This window comes from Condylura cristata, unplaced genomic scaffold (assembly GCF_000260355.1).
Source record: "Condylura cristata isolate star-nosed mole 26May11 unplaced genomic scaffold, ConCri1.0 scaffold00001, whole genome shotgun sequence".
In the NCBI taxonomy this organism is placed as follows: Eukaryota; Metazoa; Chordata; class Mammalia; order Eulipotyphla; family Talpidae; genus Condylura; species Condylura cristata.
In genome coordinates this window covers 26745213-26761914 of record NW_004567102.1, presented here as the reverse complement: position 1 = coordinate 26761914, position 16702 = coordinate 26745213, and the positions used below count along the sequence as shown (strand labels likewise).

At 34.0% G+C, this 16702-nt stretch overlaps 1 protein-coding gene across 2 annotated transcripts in view; it reads right to left on the bottom strand.

The window, feature by feature from the left end:
• The window catches only part of SMAP1 (small ArfGAP 1), a 118278-nt gene that overhangs the window by 71773 nt on the left and 29803 nt on the right, over window positions 1–16702 (bottom strand). For both annotated transcript variants that reach the window (XM_004673611.2, XM_012722372.1), the window contains exon 2: window positions 2572–2705. In XM_004673611.2, coding sequence (XP_004673668.1) covers window positions 2572–2705 — 134 coding nt within the window. The remainder of the gene's footprint in view (window positions 1–2571; window positions 2706–16702) is intronic.

Genomic DNA, 16702 nt, shown 5'->3' with positions numbered 1-16702 from the left:
TGGCAGACCTCTCCTGCCCACCTGCTGCTCCCCACAGCAGTGTACTTCATCGATGTGCCTGTTCTGCTCCCCACTCTGTCTCTGGTGAATTCTCTCACCCTCCGCATCTCTGGCCTGTACCCCAGTTCTGTATGAATCTTTAAAAAAAAAAAAAAACTCATTTATATATCTAAATTGTTCCCTAATTATATCTCAGTTTTAAGTTAAAAAAAAAATACAGTTAAACAGATTTGAACTACATAAACCATACCTATACCACAATAGAAAATAGGATATATTTAAATATGAATAAGGAAAAGCCCACATTAAATAACTGAGTTGACTAAGTATTCTTTTCAAAATGACTTATATCCAGTGTTACTAAAAATGAATTGTCTGGACCATCCCTGGTGGTGCAGCAGGTTAAAGCACAGCACTAAAAAGGTAAAGCCACTTCAGCATGAGTTTGACCCCTGGCCCCAGAGGTGACCCACATGGCGCAGCAGACCTCTCCTGACCCGACCACTGCTCCCCTCAGCAGTGTACTTCGTCAGTTGGCCTGTTCTGCTTCCCACTCTGTCTCTGGTGAATTTGCTCACCGCCCCTGCACCTCTGGCCTGTACCCCAATTCTGCATGCATAAACAAATAAAACTTTTCTTAAAATAAATTATTTCACAAATATTATCATAAGAGCATACTAGTGATAAGTACTAATCAAACATTTTGCATTCCAAAACATTAATTCTTATTTCAAGAAGTTGATAGTTCAAACTATACAGAGTGTTTAAATATAATTTCAAGGACTGTATGTTATTTAACAATTATTTTTCCAAGTCCTTACGTAAGTTTTAATAACACAGTATATTGCCATATATCTATAACCTATTCCAAGGGAAACTTGTAAACTACATCTTTTAATTGGAAAGATCTGCAGGAAACTATAAGAAAATAATAGCTGGTCATCTCCAATAACTTGCTGTTCAACTTCAACAGTCTTAGTTAAGAAAGATATTTCCAGGCCTTCCCGATGGCGCAGCGGGTTGAAGCTAAAGCCACTTCAGCACAAGTTCCATCCCCACCCCGGAGGTGACCCACATGGCGCAGCAGACCTCTCCTGACCCACCCACTGCTCCCCTCAGCAGTGTACTTCATCAGTTGGCCTGTTCTGTTCCCCACTCTGTCTCTGGTGAATCCTCTCATCGCCCCTGCACCTCTGACCTGTACCCCAGTTCTGTATGCACAAATAAATCTTTTTGTAAAAAAGAAAAATATGTCTAGAATCCTAAATTGTCAAGCGATTTCATGTTTTATAACACCTTTTCTTTAAGACAATTTAAAAAAGTACATCATGAAATAGTTAGCACAGTACAGAAATGTTACTAACAGCATGGCTTCCCATGAAATGTTCATAAATTTCTGCTTCCTTGATATAACAAGTTCTCTCAACGATTGAAAATACTTTATTTCCTTTTATGCTCTTGACAGCAAAAAAAAAAAAAAAACCCAAAAGTAATTTAACACTGAACTAAATAATCATGCTTGATTTTATAAACTGAAGATCTCTATTCAACTTTTTCCCCATTAATACGCCTAAGGCTTAATGTTTTTAAATATGTGTATCTTCACTAGAGTTAGAATTTACTTTGGTATAAATGTCTTCAGTGTAAAAATTTTACTTTCTTTAATCAAAACTACATGCCTGGTTTTTTAAGCCACTCTCCCCAGCAGTCTATCCTATCCTTTCTACTCTTATGGTGTCATTTATTTTTTTTTTTCCCATTCTGAAGTATGTACCATTCAATGAGGTTCAACAACATATATTTGTGTATTTAGCCTCAAACAAATGAAAAATAAATCAAAAAGGTCCTTAAAAAAGTATAATTTTGATTTAAATTATAAAATTATATGATTAATTTAATTTTGTGAGTATATTAAATATATTTTAATATACAAATATATTAAAATTAAAATTAAATAAATTAAAATTTTTAAGTATAAATGAGACTAGAAGAAATAATTGTTTTTACATCAGCAATCAGTATTAAGAATTCTGAGAATTTAAGACTGTCACATGAAAAATTATAAATCCCTAAAATTACAATTTTATCTAAACTAAATCACTGAAAACAACTCCAAAACGCTCATTAGAAGATTTGTTAGTTGTGTAATCTTCCAACTATTAGACCCTTTCTGGAAATTAAGAACACCTTTGTACAAAATGGAAATTCTTCAAGTTAGTCTTTAGGCTAGAGGTGGTTTATTCTTTATCTTTACACAGGCTCCCTCTACTGACTAAAAAGCAGAACAGATTATGGAATTACTCTGGGACATTAACACAAGGAAAAGGAATCATTTTTTAAATACTTCCAAAATAACATTTTAGATAAAAATACATTAAAAACTGCCCTTACTATAGATCCAAGAACAAATAAACATCTGTGAACTGACACTTCAAATAACGCAGAAATTTTATATGTGGCACATCATTTTATATACTCCCTTTCAACATTCACATTTAAATGCAAAAATGGCTAAACATTTTAAATTCATTTTAAGTGTTTCCAAAAGTTTATCAGTAAGGAAATACTTACCTGTATCTGTTCTGGTGTCCATTGGTCTAGGTTGACTGACTTGACCCTGGATATATGAACCCCAAGATTTCTATGGATTCCAGCACATCTGATGCAAATAAACACACCAATATTCCAGGAAGCCCATCGGGGACCTAATTAAGCATAAGAATCAAAGACAAACAGATATTAAAAGCTAAAATAAGTATGACAGCATACTAGATATTCTAGTTTGCTATACAATTATATGGCATCTTACAGAATTTATATGTCCCACTTTTCAAATGGTACCAGCTTGCTAACAAGACTTGTGACCTGGCTGTGCTGAAAGGTTATAAATTAACTCTGAAAAGCCGTACTGTGTTTATTAATCTTGCTTTTCTAGAAACATCTGAGTAGTATTTTCACAAAACATCTCTGAACCAGTAATAATGTCCCACAGTAAGACATAAGCCTTTATTAATTATGTAAGGTACTGTTTAAAACATTACCAACAAATAAAAAACAACCTTTGTTTAATGAACACAAAAGAACTAGACAACCAAGCTCTGAAAAAATATATGAATGGATAATTAACAAGAATGTATAGCCATGAAATGTATGGCCAAGAAATAAATGGTGATATGAAGACATTCACAAACTTATTACAGAAAATGCCCCTTAAAACTACAATGGCCCCTGGGCCCTCCCTGGTGGCGCAAAGGGTTAGGATGCAGCACTGCAAGCTGCTTCAGTGCAAGTTCTATCCTCAACCCCAGAGGTGACACACATGGTGTGGTAGACCTCTCCTGACCCACCCATTGCTCCCCTCAGCAGTGTACTTTGTCGATCTGCCTGTTCTGCTCTCCACTCCGTCTCTGGTGAAGTCTCTCATAGCTGAGAGACTTCTGAACCTCTGGCTTGTATCCCAGTTCTGTATGCATAAATAAATCTTTAAAAAAAAAAAAAAAAACTACAATGGCCCCTCTTTTGTACGCAGCACATTGGGAATAAATTTTTAATCAATTAACACAAAGTGTGGGCAAAGATGAATAATAACAAGGATTGCCTTACCACTTAACAAATCTTAAATATAACCCCCCCAAGATTAAGAAACATTACAGATAAACTGAGGTGTACAATTAAATATTAGTTCTTTTGGTCATGGTCACATATTCAGGAAAAACTGGAGATATTTGGTTTTTTTTATTCATTATAAGCCTTAATTGTGCTAGTTTTAATACTTTTGAATGTATTTTTCATATTGCTTGTATAATTACAATAAAAATGGAAAAACAAAATACCCAGAAATTACCATAGCATAGAAACTGCCATGCATATACAATTTATGACACTTAACAAATACATGAGGTATACTCTAAATATTTGCTTGATGAGTAACAATGTCAAAATTAAGAATATCTTGAGATGCATAAATTACACTGGACTAGGAACTGTGTAACAAAGTTTTAATCTGTTGAATGGAGTTAAGATTGTCTGACCCACATTACTTAGGTAACACTTGTATAGAAAGTATTTTAAAAGTTTTAAACACAATTTAAGTTGTGTCCAATTAAAAAATCCTAAAAATCAAAAGACAAGAATTTTTCTCCTGAAGTTTCTAAATTGCTTTGCAAAGCTACTGTGTTAACAGTTTTACTAAAAAATAACTCCCAAAAAGAACAGTGAATCCAAATCAGGAAAACAAAAAGATTTTCAATGTACTAGAACTTTGGCTTCATTTCTGTTGTTAAAATACAATGATTCGACCCTCCCTGGTGGCGCAGCGGGTTAAAGCACTGCACTGAAAAGCTAAAGCCACTTCCTCATGAGTTCAAATCCTGCCTGCCCCGGAGGTGACCACATGGTGTGGCAGACCTCTCCTGACCCACCCGCTGCTCTCCTCAGCAGTGTACTTCGTCGATCTGCCTGTTCTGCTCCCCACTCTGTCTCTGGTGAAGCCTCTCACCGCCCCTGAGCCTCTGGCCTGTACCCCAGTTCTGTATGTACAAATAAATAAATCTTTAAAAAAAAAAAAATACAATGATTCCCCTAAGACTATCGGCTAGACCTACAACCAAATATAAATGGAGACTCTTTTCTCTTCTCTTCTCTTCTCTAAACTTCCTGATACAGCAAATGTTATACATGAATGAATTAATTGGGGTACTATTCCATAAGTGATAGTGACCATCATGTAAGTAAAAATAAACTTTAGCATCAAATACAGTGGCATTTTTACAATAACTAAAAATAATGAAGGGACTGAAATGCAGGAAAGTGTTATACAAGAGCAATGCTAATAATGTTAACAGAAAAAAATGTCTGCACTATAAATGAGCAAAAGTTAAATATACTGCAATGTTAAGTGATTTTTGGATTTTACAGAACGTAAGTTTATAAAAATTATCCTTACAAGAAAAAGATGCCATTATTTTAGCCCCAATCACCTTTGTCAATTAAAATAATAAAACTTTTATCAATACATCTTTCTTTGGACTATAAAGAGCATATCTTAACAACAGTTTAAAACTTCCAAAAAGAGACTTCAAAAGCCCAACCAAATTACAACTGCATTATCCACTCTTTAAAGTTTGCCTTGTATGTCTACCTACAATGGCTTTGGTAAAGTAGCTGTTGCTCAGTATGGCAGTCACACAATTATAGGTATGAAATCTTCATCATCACTCACCAAACTATTCAATGACTATTTACTTACTCTTTTGCAATGCAAATGCTACTGAAAGACTGTGGGCACAAAGTCTTTAGGTATTATATCTTTATTTTTTATAACAGTTTATTTTTACATCATTTTGTACATTTTTTTTTCCCATCTCAATTGTAATCCCTGAGCGTTTCAGATCACCGAGTCACTGGTGTGCCATCACCATAATCCTGTGCACTTCCCTCCCCACCCCCACCCCACGTTTTTGATCCCATTCCCCACTCCACCCCCACAAAATGTCTCTGGTATATGGCTGTTCATTATTGTTATTTTCTCGCCTGGTCCATTATACTCCTGCTATGAGTGAAACCATCCGGTATTTTTCTTTCTCTTTCTGGCTTATCTCACTAAGCATGATCTTTTCCAGCTCCATCCAAGTTGCTGCAAAAGACGTATGTTTCTTTTTTTGGTTGCTGAGTAATATTCCATTGTATATATGTACCACATCTTTTTAATCCAGTCATCTACTTTTGGGCATTTGGGCTGCTTCCATGTTTTTCCAATTGTAAATAAAGCAGCAATAAACATGGGGGTGCAGGTATCTTTTTCAATCAGTGTTTTTGTGTCTTTTGGGTAGACAGGTATTATACCTTTTAAGATATAAACATTTAAAAACAATTTAGTAAAATCTAGGAAATGTCTGCGATTAAAATATAGATTAAATCTTAATAAGGCTGTTATAAAAAAAAAAACAATTACATATTTCTTTAAACACAGAAGTGAAATGTTGTAATTCCTTTTTCCTTACTTTACCAGCAAAGAAAGAATGGCAATATGCAGAAAAGAGAAACTCACCAGACATTAATGGTGTCAGGTTACAGAATCCTGTCAGATACACTAAGATGTCAGCCAAGAGGCTACTGACAGACATGCTATCATATTTTAAAGATTCCATGATTAAACTTAAAAGTTTAAAGAAGTTCCATAAATTGTATTTCATTAAATTATCTTTTATTTAATAAAATTGTACTGATATATAGTACTATAAAAACTTTCAGGAGTGAAAATTCACCTCTCTGTATAAGTTGTATTGCTTTTCCCATATTCAGGTTGATACCTTTTTCCCTTTACTCTCATTTCCCTTCCTGTGGGTAACCATTATCTTTTTCAGAGCTTAAGAGTTATTTTTGTTATGGTTTGCAAGTTCAGTTGCATTGGCTATTTATACTCCATAAGTGAAACTACCTAATAATTATCTTTCACTTTCTCACTTATTTCATTAGCATAATGACCTCACTCTGTCTATGTCATTGCAAAAGGCAGATTTCACCCTAAAATTGCCAAGCAGTATTCCATTGAGTATACATATTATAGCTTCTTTAGTTAGTTATCCTTCAACGAGTATTTAGGTTGTCTCTGTGTCTTATCTATTGTGAACAATACTGCAATGAACATGGGAATACATGTACCTTTTCTAATTCTAGTGTTTTCCATTTTTACGGAACTGACATTCCATTTTCTATAGTGGCTGCTCCAATTTATATTCCTATCAACAGTTCGCTTTTTGCAGCATCCTCACCAACACACTATTTCCAGTGTTTTTCACAAGGATTAAGTAAGATTTCTTTGTGGTTTTGATTTATATTTCCCTAGTTAATGATGTTGAACTTTTTTTTCAGGTGCCTGATAGCCACCTGTGTATATTCTTTGGAGAAGTGTGTATTGAAAACGTCTGCCTACTTTTTGAATGTGGGTTGTTTGCTTTGTTTTTGAAATGTATGAATTCTTTATATTTTTGGGATATCACGCATGTATGTATGATGAACAAACACCTCTCCCAGTAAGACGTGTGTGTTGGGGGAGGGGAGGGTTGTAACTGTACAAAAGCTTTGTAATTTGATATAGTTCTATCAACCTTAATCTGCTATGTTTCCTTTGCCATTGGAGTTGAGTCCTAAAATGGTGTTTGAAGTCAATGTCCAGGAGGTTTTTACTGTTACCTTCTATGTATTTTATGGTTTCAGATATTATGTCTAAAACTTAAATCAATTTCATGTTAAATTTTGTGCCAAGCATTAAATAATGACTTAGTCTCATTTATTTGGTATGTGGTTGTCCAGGCTTTCCAGCACAACTTGTTAAAAAAAAAAATTCAATGCTTCACTGCAAGGTCTTGTACCCCTTGTCACAGACTGTCCATCCAGAGCTGTGAGGAGTTACACTAAGTGAAATAGGTTAGGAAAAAAAGCTAAATACTGAATGGTTTTACTTATATGTGAAATAAAGAAAAACCAAACAAAAAATCAAGAAAAAGACAGAATTTACAGGCAGACCATAGACCAGAGGCATAGATGGGGGAGGAAGAGAAAAGAACACAGGATTGTGGAAATGGAGCACAGGTGCTCTGGTGATGGTGATGCAGGAAGCATAACAGAGGTAAAAAATCAAATACTATCCCAAAATTAACAAAGATGTAAGAAAATAAACAAAACATTTAAAAAGTAATTCTGTAAATGGAAAACCTTATCATCTACTGCTATTTGAAAGGAAAAGAATGTAAACACATTTAATTAAAAGAACAAGTCACTGAATTTCAGTTAAATCCATTGTCTGCATAGACATGAACTTAAGGTGTGAACAATGTTAAAATGGTAGCATTCGTAAATATTAGAGAAATATTACAGACTAGCCATAAACCTATGTTTTCTCCTGATATAATCAGAAGCATACGGAGAGTAAATTAACTTTCTCACTGTGAGATTCTGTTACCCTCTGCATATGGTGAGATTTTTACTTGAATTTCTTCTTTACTTTCAATAACAGAATACAGTCAATAAAACACAACTGACTTTTATAGATTAGAAAGGAACTCTGAAGGCAACTGTGTGAAAGAAGAACATAGGGAAGTAAACAAAATACATTCCTTTAATATTTTTTAAATATTCTACTGGTTGGATTATTAAACAGGAAAAAAGGGAGGCTGTCCATATGATAGTTTATTTCTGCCATCTCAATTCTATTCCAATGATCTGTGTGTCAGTTTGGTTCCACTACCATACTGCTTTAACTATCATTTTATACTATAATTTGAATACTGCTTTGATTATCATCATTTTATAGTATAATGTGAAGTCATGAAACACAATACCTCCACTTTTTTTTTTTTCTTCAGATCACTTTGGTTACTCAGGGTCTTCTGTGGTTTCATACAAATTTTAGAATAGCTTATTTCCTTGAAAAAATATCTCTGAAACTTGGTTGGATTACACTGAATCTGTAAATTACTTTAAGTAGAATCATTTTAACAATGTTCACTGTTCCAATTTACGAGCATTGAGTATTCATTTGTGTCTTTTATTTATTTTTAGCAACATCTTAGGGTTTTCAGTACAGGTCATTTATCTCTTTTGCTAATAGATACCTTGTTTCCAGATATTTCATTTTTTTGACCCAATTTTTTCTTAATTTCTCTTTCCTCTACTGCAGTATCTATGAACAGAAATGTAACTGATTTTTAAATACTGACTTTTGTATGCTGCCACTGTACTGAATTTCTATTAACTTTTGCTGGAGTCTTCAGGGTTTTATAGTATATCATCATGCCATCTACAAAAGAGCAAAAGATTTACTTCTTTTCCTATTTAGATTACTTTTATATTTTTTGCCCACATGGTCACTGCTATGAGTAGGACTTCCAAAACTGAGTTGGACAGTAGTGATGACAGCTGACATCTTTGTCTTATTCCTGAAGAAATTTTCAGCTTTTCTTTACAGAGTTTGATGTTAGTTATGTCTTATAGATGACCTTCATATGTTGAGGTATGTTCCTTTTATTCCTCATTTTACTAAATGTTTATTATAAATGGACTTTGAATCTTGTCGAGTGCTTTTTAAGCACCTGTTAATATGATCATGTGATCTTTGGCTTTCCTTCTGCTGATGTGCTATATTAAATTAACTGATTTTAATACATTGAACCATACTTAAACATTCCTTGAACAAATATAATTTGGTCACAAGAATGATTATCCTAATGTGTTATCGGATTCAATCGTCCAAGATGTTGTTGAGTATTTTCACCTCCATGTTCTTCAGGAAAGAGTTTGAGAAAGATAGATATAATACTTTTTATAAACATTGGTAGAACTCACTGATAAAATCTTGTGGTCCTAGTTTGGTTACTATTTTGATTTCTGTACACAGTTCAGTGTGAACTTTCTATAGTGTTTGTTGTAATTTTACCTCTTTTATTCCCGAGTCCTTTATTAAAATTCACTCATTTTGTCTCAGTGAATCTTGTCACCAGTTTATCAATTTTATTTATCCTTTCAAAGAACAAGTTCTTGGTTTCAATTACCTTCTATAACAAATTATTTTAAATTATCAAAAAGCTTCTTCCAGCAAAAATACTCCACAAAATGTTTAGAATTCATATTTTAAATACAGATAATTTTAACATATAGTTTACTAAGAAAACTAATGTTCCTTAAAATATTTTTTTTAATTCTAAAAATAACATATTTTGGTATGATCTAGTTGCATATATTGGCCTATCTTTATTCGGGTATTCATGTAAGCAGCATCAGTATTGCTAAAAGATGGTGTGTAAGGATTCTAATTGACAGAGCTCCTGTACAACTTCATAAGCTTCAAAAAGAGCTGATGAGGAGAAAGGTTTTACATAATCCCTTAAACAATAACCTCCTATAAGCTGAAATATGAAACAATAATAGAGGACAAATGATTGTACTCACTCAAAATTGAGCTTATATCAAATTCCTATCTTTAGATAATTTCTTCTAAAATTTGTCTAAAACAAGAATGACATTAAAGATTAAGAGCATTTTTGTTTTTCACTTTTTTTTAACACACTGAAGTAACAGTCTTCACTTGTCTTTATTTGGTAAGAAACCTTATGTAAAACTAAAGGAATAACATAACAGAGAATAAAACCTTTGAAAGTTCTAGAATGAGACAGAAGAAGTTCTCTACCCAGAAAGATGACATTTAAGTTGTGATAGTTTTTTTTCCACTCAAAACTGCATTTTTTTTAAAGCATGTAACACTCAGACTGACTATAGCAGCACATGTATGTGTCCAGCAAATATCAAGTTCATGGCACTATAGTTCATGGTTCTAGGAATTCAGAGGTAAACAAACAGATAAACTGTCTCTTAAAAGCTTACATTTCACTAAAAAGCATTCACAATCAACAAACCTGTGTCAGAATTAAAGTTTCAATGGCAGTAAATATTACTGTGAAAAATGGATGGAAAGGTGGATAGAGAGCAGAGGTAGAAAGCAATTGTTATTTGGCCAGGAAAAGCTGTATTTGACAGGGATTTTCAGATAATAGAATAATACACCTTCCAGCTATCTGAGCAAGAGTAATTAAAGCAAAGCAAACAAGAAGTGCAAAACACTCCAGAAAGAGGATTTGTCTTCCTCAGCCTTTGAGTATACTTTGAGTAATGCCTTAAGGTTTAAAAGCATATTTAAGAAATACCAAGGTTTTGTTTATTTTTAAGTGGGTCCGTGAAGGGCCATTTATATAACCTTTTATCAAATCTAGTAATAAAAGTTTTTATTAGGAAATATCTTTAAATATCTGTGTATAGTCCCCAAGAGTAAATCCATACCATCAGTACATCGACATGTCTGCAGCATTTTAATTGAATGTTTTAGCACATTCTTATTATGCAAAAAAGAGATAAAACTAAAAACTAATGTTAACAATGCTAGGATTTCTTCACAAAGAATTATTTTGGGTGTGCACTTTATTCTTTCAAGCTGTACAGGTTATAAGACTAAAACAAAAAGTAATCTACTCTCAACTCTCCAAAATTCAAATCTAGATACAGAACACAGGGCAGGCACACATACTCAGAGAACTTGTGTCCACTAATTATCTTAAGAAAGCAAACGGCATTTACAAATGCTCTGGTTTCAATTAATGATTTACTTATTTATGTGACACTGTCACCTGACAAATTAAACCTGAAAATTAAAATTTTACCCCTGATATTACTAGGACATTTGGTGAAAGCTGACTAAGCTCTATATATTAGGTAATACAGTATTGTGCCAGGGATAAATTTCCTACTTGTGAAACTGTACTGTGATTACATAAGAAAAGTCCTTGTTTTTAAAAAATAAACACTGAAATATAAGAGGAGCATTTTGTTTATATTTACAACAGTTGAGGAAAAAGTGCCTATATGGGAAAAAAAGAGAACAAATGTGACAAAATGTTAACATATAAAAACCCTGGTAAAGTGTGGAGAAAAATTTATTAATCATTCTCTTCATTTCATTATATATTTTAATTTGTAGCCTTGAATGCATAGAATGTTCGAATACTTATGTATAACAATCGATACACAACTAAAATTAAAAATACATTTTTAAGTTATACCTGTATTTACAGATGCCTGTACTTACAGATACCTGTACAACAGCTTTATCTGGAAATAAAAATACCAGCACCTTTATTGTTCAAATGATTGTCACAAACATTCAATAAAACACATACACACAAGCATTCAACCTATACTTTAAAACTAAGATGTCCTTTTCTTTGCATTCCACATTTTTCCTTGCTCATGTCATCTACTACAGTTAAAAAGTCATGATTTAGGGCCCTCCCTGGTGGCGCAGCGGGTTAAAGCACTGCACTGAGAAACTAAAGCCACTTCCGCATGAGTTCGATCCCCGCCTGCCCCGGAGGTGACCACATGGCGTGGCAGACCTCTCCTGACCCGCCCGCTGCTCCCCTCAGCAGTGTACTTCGTCAGTCAGCCTGTTCTGCTTCCCACTCTGTCTCTGGTGAATCCTCTCACCCTCCGCATCTCTGGCCTGTACCCCAGTTCTGTATGAATAAATAAATAAATCTTAAAAAAAAAAAAAAAAAGTCATGATTTAGACTTCAAAACCATACTTCTTCAGTCTATATTCTCCCCTTCCTTCCTCTTTTCCCCTCCTCTACCCATTTTTTCTCTCCCATCCACATACATACTCTTCCTGACTCTCCCAATTGGTTCTTATCCTACCTATGACTTAAGGGTAGAAATAAGGACATCATCCTAACTTCTTTTTTTCATCATCCATTCAATCAAAAATACTAATAATTTAATTTTCCCCATCAATGACACTATTTAATTTCAATCCAGCTGGACTTCTGTTCCAGTGTTCAGGATGCTATCAGCTATCACTTAAACTTCTACATGACTGTAATGTCTTCCAAATAGCCTGCTGTACCCAACAATTTTTTCTCAGATTTATTAATCCATCAGATAAAATTTAATTCCTTTAAACATCATTACATGACCACATAGGGCCAGCTTTACTTATTTCCCAGCTCCATCTCTTGCTAGCTCTACTTCTATTAATACCAAAGCATTTTTAAGATTTTTCCTAATTACTTAATTATTGTAATTGGGGCTTTATCTTCTCATTTTGTGAATACTTCTAAAATTTTTGGCAATACAAACTTTCTGAAAACCTAAAAGTATTTATGTACATAATCCAAATCTTGCACAGTAGAGACAAAATTAAGAAATTTTGTAACTCAAGAGTCTTACAAAAAAGAATACCACTAGAAATATGGATCAGTCATCTAAAATACAAGACGAGTTTGGGTCTCTGGGCAAAATATGAATCAGGTATTGGGAACCAATTTAGACTCAGGAATCTCCATAGTAAGCTTAAGGTTGAAGTAAGGTCATATATATTAATATGTCCAGTGACCACGGAATTAAAAACTGAAATGTTTTAAACTGAAATGGGAAAAGACTACTAATCCTAGTACTATTCACAAAGAAAAAACAGGAATACTGGAAAGAGTTTAGAGGGAAGAAGGAGCAATAATAAAATATTCCATTTTAGTGATTTCTTTTGCAAAATCTGTTCGGTGATAATCATACAATTTTTTTTCAATAAATAGCATTAAAATAAACACACTAAGATAAGTTTCTTAAAATTTAATATATTACTTTATCCTCTAAAATACTCAAGTATTTAATCTTTTAAGAGGATGTGCTCATTAAAAACAATACCTAAATTATCATTCTAATATGTTTTTAAAAAGTGGTAATTCTATTTGAGATAAGAAAAATGTTAAATTTATGCATCACTAGTGTAAGGTTTTAAGTGTCTATTTTTTAGCTTTCTTAAATACCTAACTAGTTCAATTTTAAACCACTATTTTTGGTTTTGTTTTTTTTGATTAAGGAAACAGCAAGAAGGCAGGCAAGACCATACTCACAATGACTTTCAAAACTGACTTTCAATACAATCAATTTTGCCTATCAAAAAACAAATCATGGCCCTCCCTGGTGGTGCAGAGGGTTAAAGCACAGCACTAAGAAGCTAAAGCTACTTCAGCATGAGTTCGATCCCCGCCGGCCCCGGAGGTGACCACATGGCGCGGCAGACCTCTCCTGACCCACCCGCTGCTCCCCTCAGCAGTGTACTTCGTAGATCTGCCTGTTCTGCTCCCCACTCTGTCTCTGGTGAATCCTCTCACCCTCTGCATCTCTGGCCTGTACCCCAGTTCTGTATGAGTAAATAAAATCTTTAAAAAAAAAAAAAACCAAATCATTCTCAGAAAATTTATGAGAATAAATTCTCAAATTTATGATATGGGATGGGGAGGGTGAAAAACACAAACTTCTAATTATACCATAAGTAAGTTTTAGGGATGTAATGCACAACATGATGAGTGTCAACACTGCTGTATGATAATAGCAAAGTTGAAAGTAAAGCAGATCGAAAAAACATAACACACACACATACACATACACACATATGTATGCACATGTGTCTATATGAGATGGTAGATAATTCGACCATCTGTACAGCCTAAATTTATACAATGCAATGTGTCAATTATATTTCAATAAAACTGATGGGTGGGGTATCAAAAATCACCCATCATTTTTTTTTTTTTTAAGATTTAATTATTTGTGCATACAGAACTGGGGTACAGGCCAGAGGTCAGGGTCGGCGAGAGGCTTCACCAGAGACAGAGTGGGGAGCAGAACAGGCAGATCGACGAAGTACACTGCTGAGGGGAGCAGCGTCTGACCCGCCATGTGATCACCTCCAGGGCAGGCGGGAATCGAACTCATGAGGAAGTGGCTTTAGCTTCTCAGTGCTGTGGTTTAACCCACTGCGCCACCAGGGAGGGCCTCACCCATCACTTTTAAGTTAAAAAATGTTCAGATGCTCCATGTGTCTCCCTCAGGTCTCTTTCTGGCTCTCCATTTTGTTCCTTCCCCCTCAGTCTCCTCTCCAGATTCTTCTCTTCTCAGCTCCACCCTCCTTTTGGATGGAGCAGGGAACCTGGAACCTCCTCATTTCCTGGGCACCACCCTGTTACACTAATCCTACATGTTATTCTAATTGATATTTTATTTTCCAATATTAAAATTCCAGAAATTATACTGAATGCTGGTTCATTTAAACATCCTGGGTCTATCTTAGCAATTTTAATTACTTCACTTTTTCTTTATTCCTGAATTCACAACTCCGTTATTATTAGACTATATATTCATGCCAAAATTCTCTTAACACAACAATTTGAATGACCAGTGGGTGCCATATGGCAGTACAACAAAGATTTAAATTTTCCCCATTCATTTGTTAATCCAAGGCATATATTAAAAACAAGTAAATTTAGAAAAAAATTAACTACAAACTATCTCAAGTGTACAGAAAGGCTAACAATAACTGCACAATTTGACCAGTAACGTGAACAAACTATATTACAGTGTTTGCTTCCGCAGCACATATACTAAATAGAACTTAAAGTGTAAATTTACCATATCCACTAAGCAGTCAGATAAAAAGTATCTCTCAACAATTCAACATAGTATGTCAGATACACATGAACTCACAAGCTAAAACAAGTTTGAACAATGTGTTGTCAGTAAACATGACCTACACATGGAGGAATTAATTCACTAGTTTCAACTTGAAAGTCTACTTGACAAAAAAAAAAAGAACTTTTCTTACTGCAACATTTAATTTTTCTGTTTCTACTGCCAGAATACCAGTCAGTTGTTATATAAGCAAGAAGGTGTTGCATGAAAGAAAGGAAGAAGTCAAGAAGTAAATATAATAAGTCAGAGATTTTCAGACCACGGATTAAGACTCATTTATTACACATCGTATCTATTCTGGTTAAACATACAGTGTATATATAATATTAAAATAGATATCATTCATCATGTCTTTCAGTCATATGTACATATGTACGTATGTAAGTACTGAGCCATTATATAAAATTTTTTTCTTAATGTGTATCAGAGACAAAGTTTGAGGACACTGCTGACTCCAACATTTATCATTGTGTTAGTTTGAAAATGTTTCCTAAACTTTATTTCCCTTAAATAAATGACTGTGAAAATGATGTAAAAATAAACTTATAAAATAATAAAAAAATGACTGTGGCCAATATTAAATGAAGAAATACACATAAAATATAGAATTTGCCATATGGTAAATTCTCAATATGTATTAGTTTTCATTAATGTTAATTTTCATTAACATTATTCTAATTCAATATGTTAGCTATAACCCTTGGGCCTATCACCAACCTAAGATTTGAACAGAATGAGAGTGTGGTGCTCATTTCCAATTTGGTGTTCCAAGTTATACCATTAAATCAAACATTTCCCCCTCGATGTGAAGTCATTCTGCCCAATCAGGACTTCATTCCTTGAAGAAAAAAATAAAATACTAAAATACTAAACTGCCAATCATAATAGGCCTTGAGTTCATAAAGTATTACCCATTAAAGGCATCAGAATAGCTATACTACAAAAAAAAAAAAAGGCCTGAGTTTGAATCACCAGACATTTATGACTATGGAAATACAGGGAAATTATATGATCTCTCTAAACCTCAATTTCCACAAACAGAACATGATCTCTCTAAACCTCAGTTTCCACAATTATAACACAGGGTTAGTTCATCTATACTTTATAGGGTTCCTTGAAATTAAAGGGCATACTGCAGGCCCTCCTTGGTGATGCAATGGGCAGGACGCAGCACTGCAAGCTAGCCACAGCTGCTTCAGTGCAAGTTAGATTCCAGCCCCATAGGTGATTCACATGGCACGGAAGATCTCTCCTGTCTCGCCCGCTGCTACCCTCAGCAGTGTACTTTGTCGATCTGCTTGTTCTGCTCCCCTCTGTCTCTGGTGAATCTTCTCACCCCCCTTCACCTCTGGCTTGTACCCTAATTCTTTATACATAAATCTTTTAAAAAATTAAAGGCATAACGCATAAAAGCACCTAACACAAAGAGAACTATTAATGTCATTTTTTAATTCCTTTACTGAATAAGGTCTTTCATCACTCCTCAAACATTTTAACTGAATGTTTGCCTACTCCAAATGCATTTATTTCAATCAAGTACAATGATGACATCACTTACACACAGATAATATATATATATATATACCTTTTATATCTATCTCATATACACTGACGTGAAAATAAATGC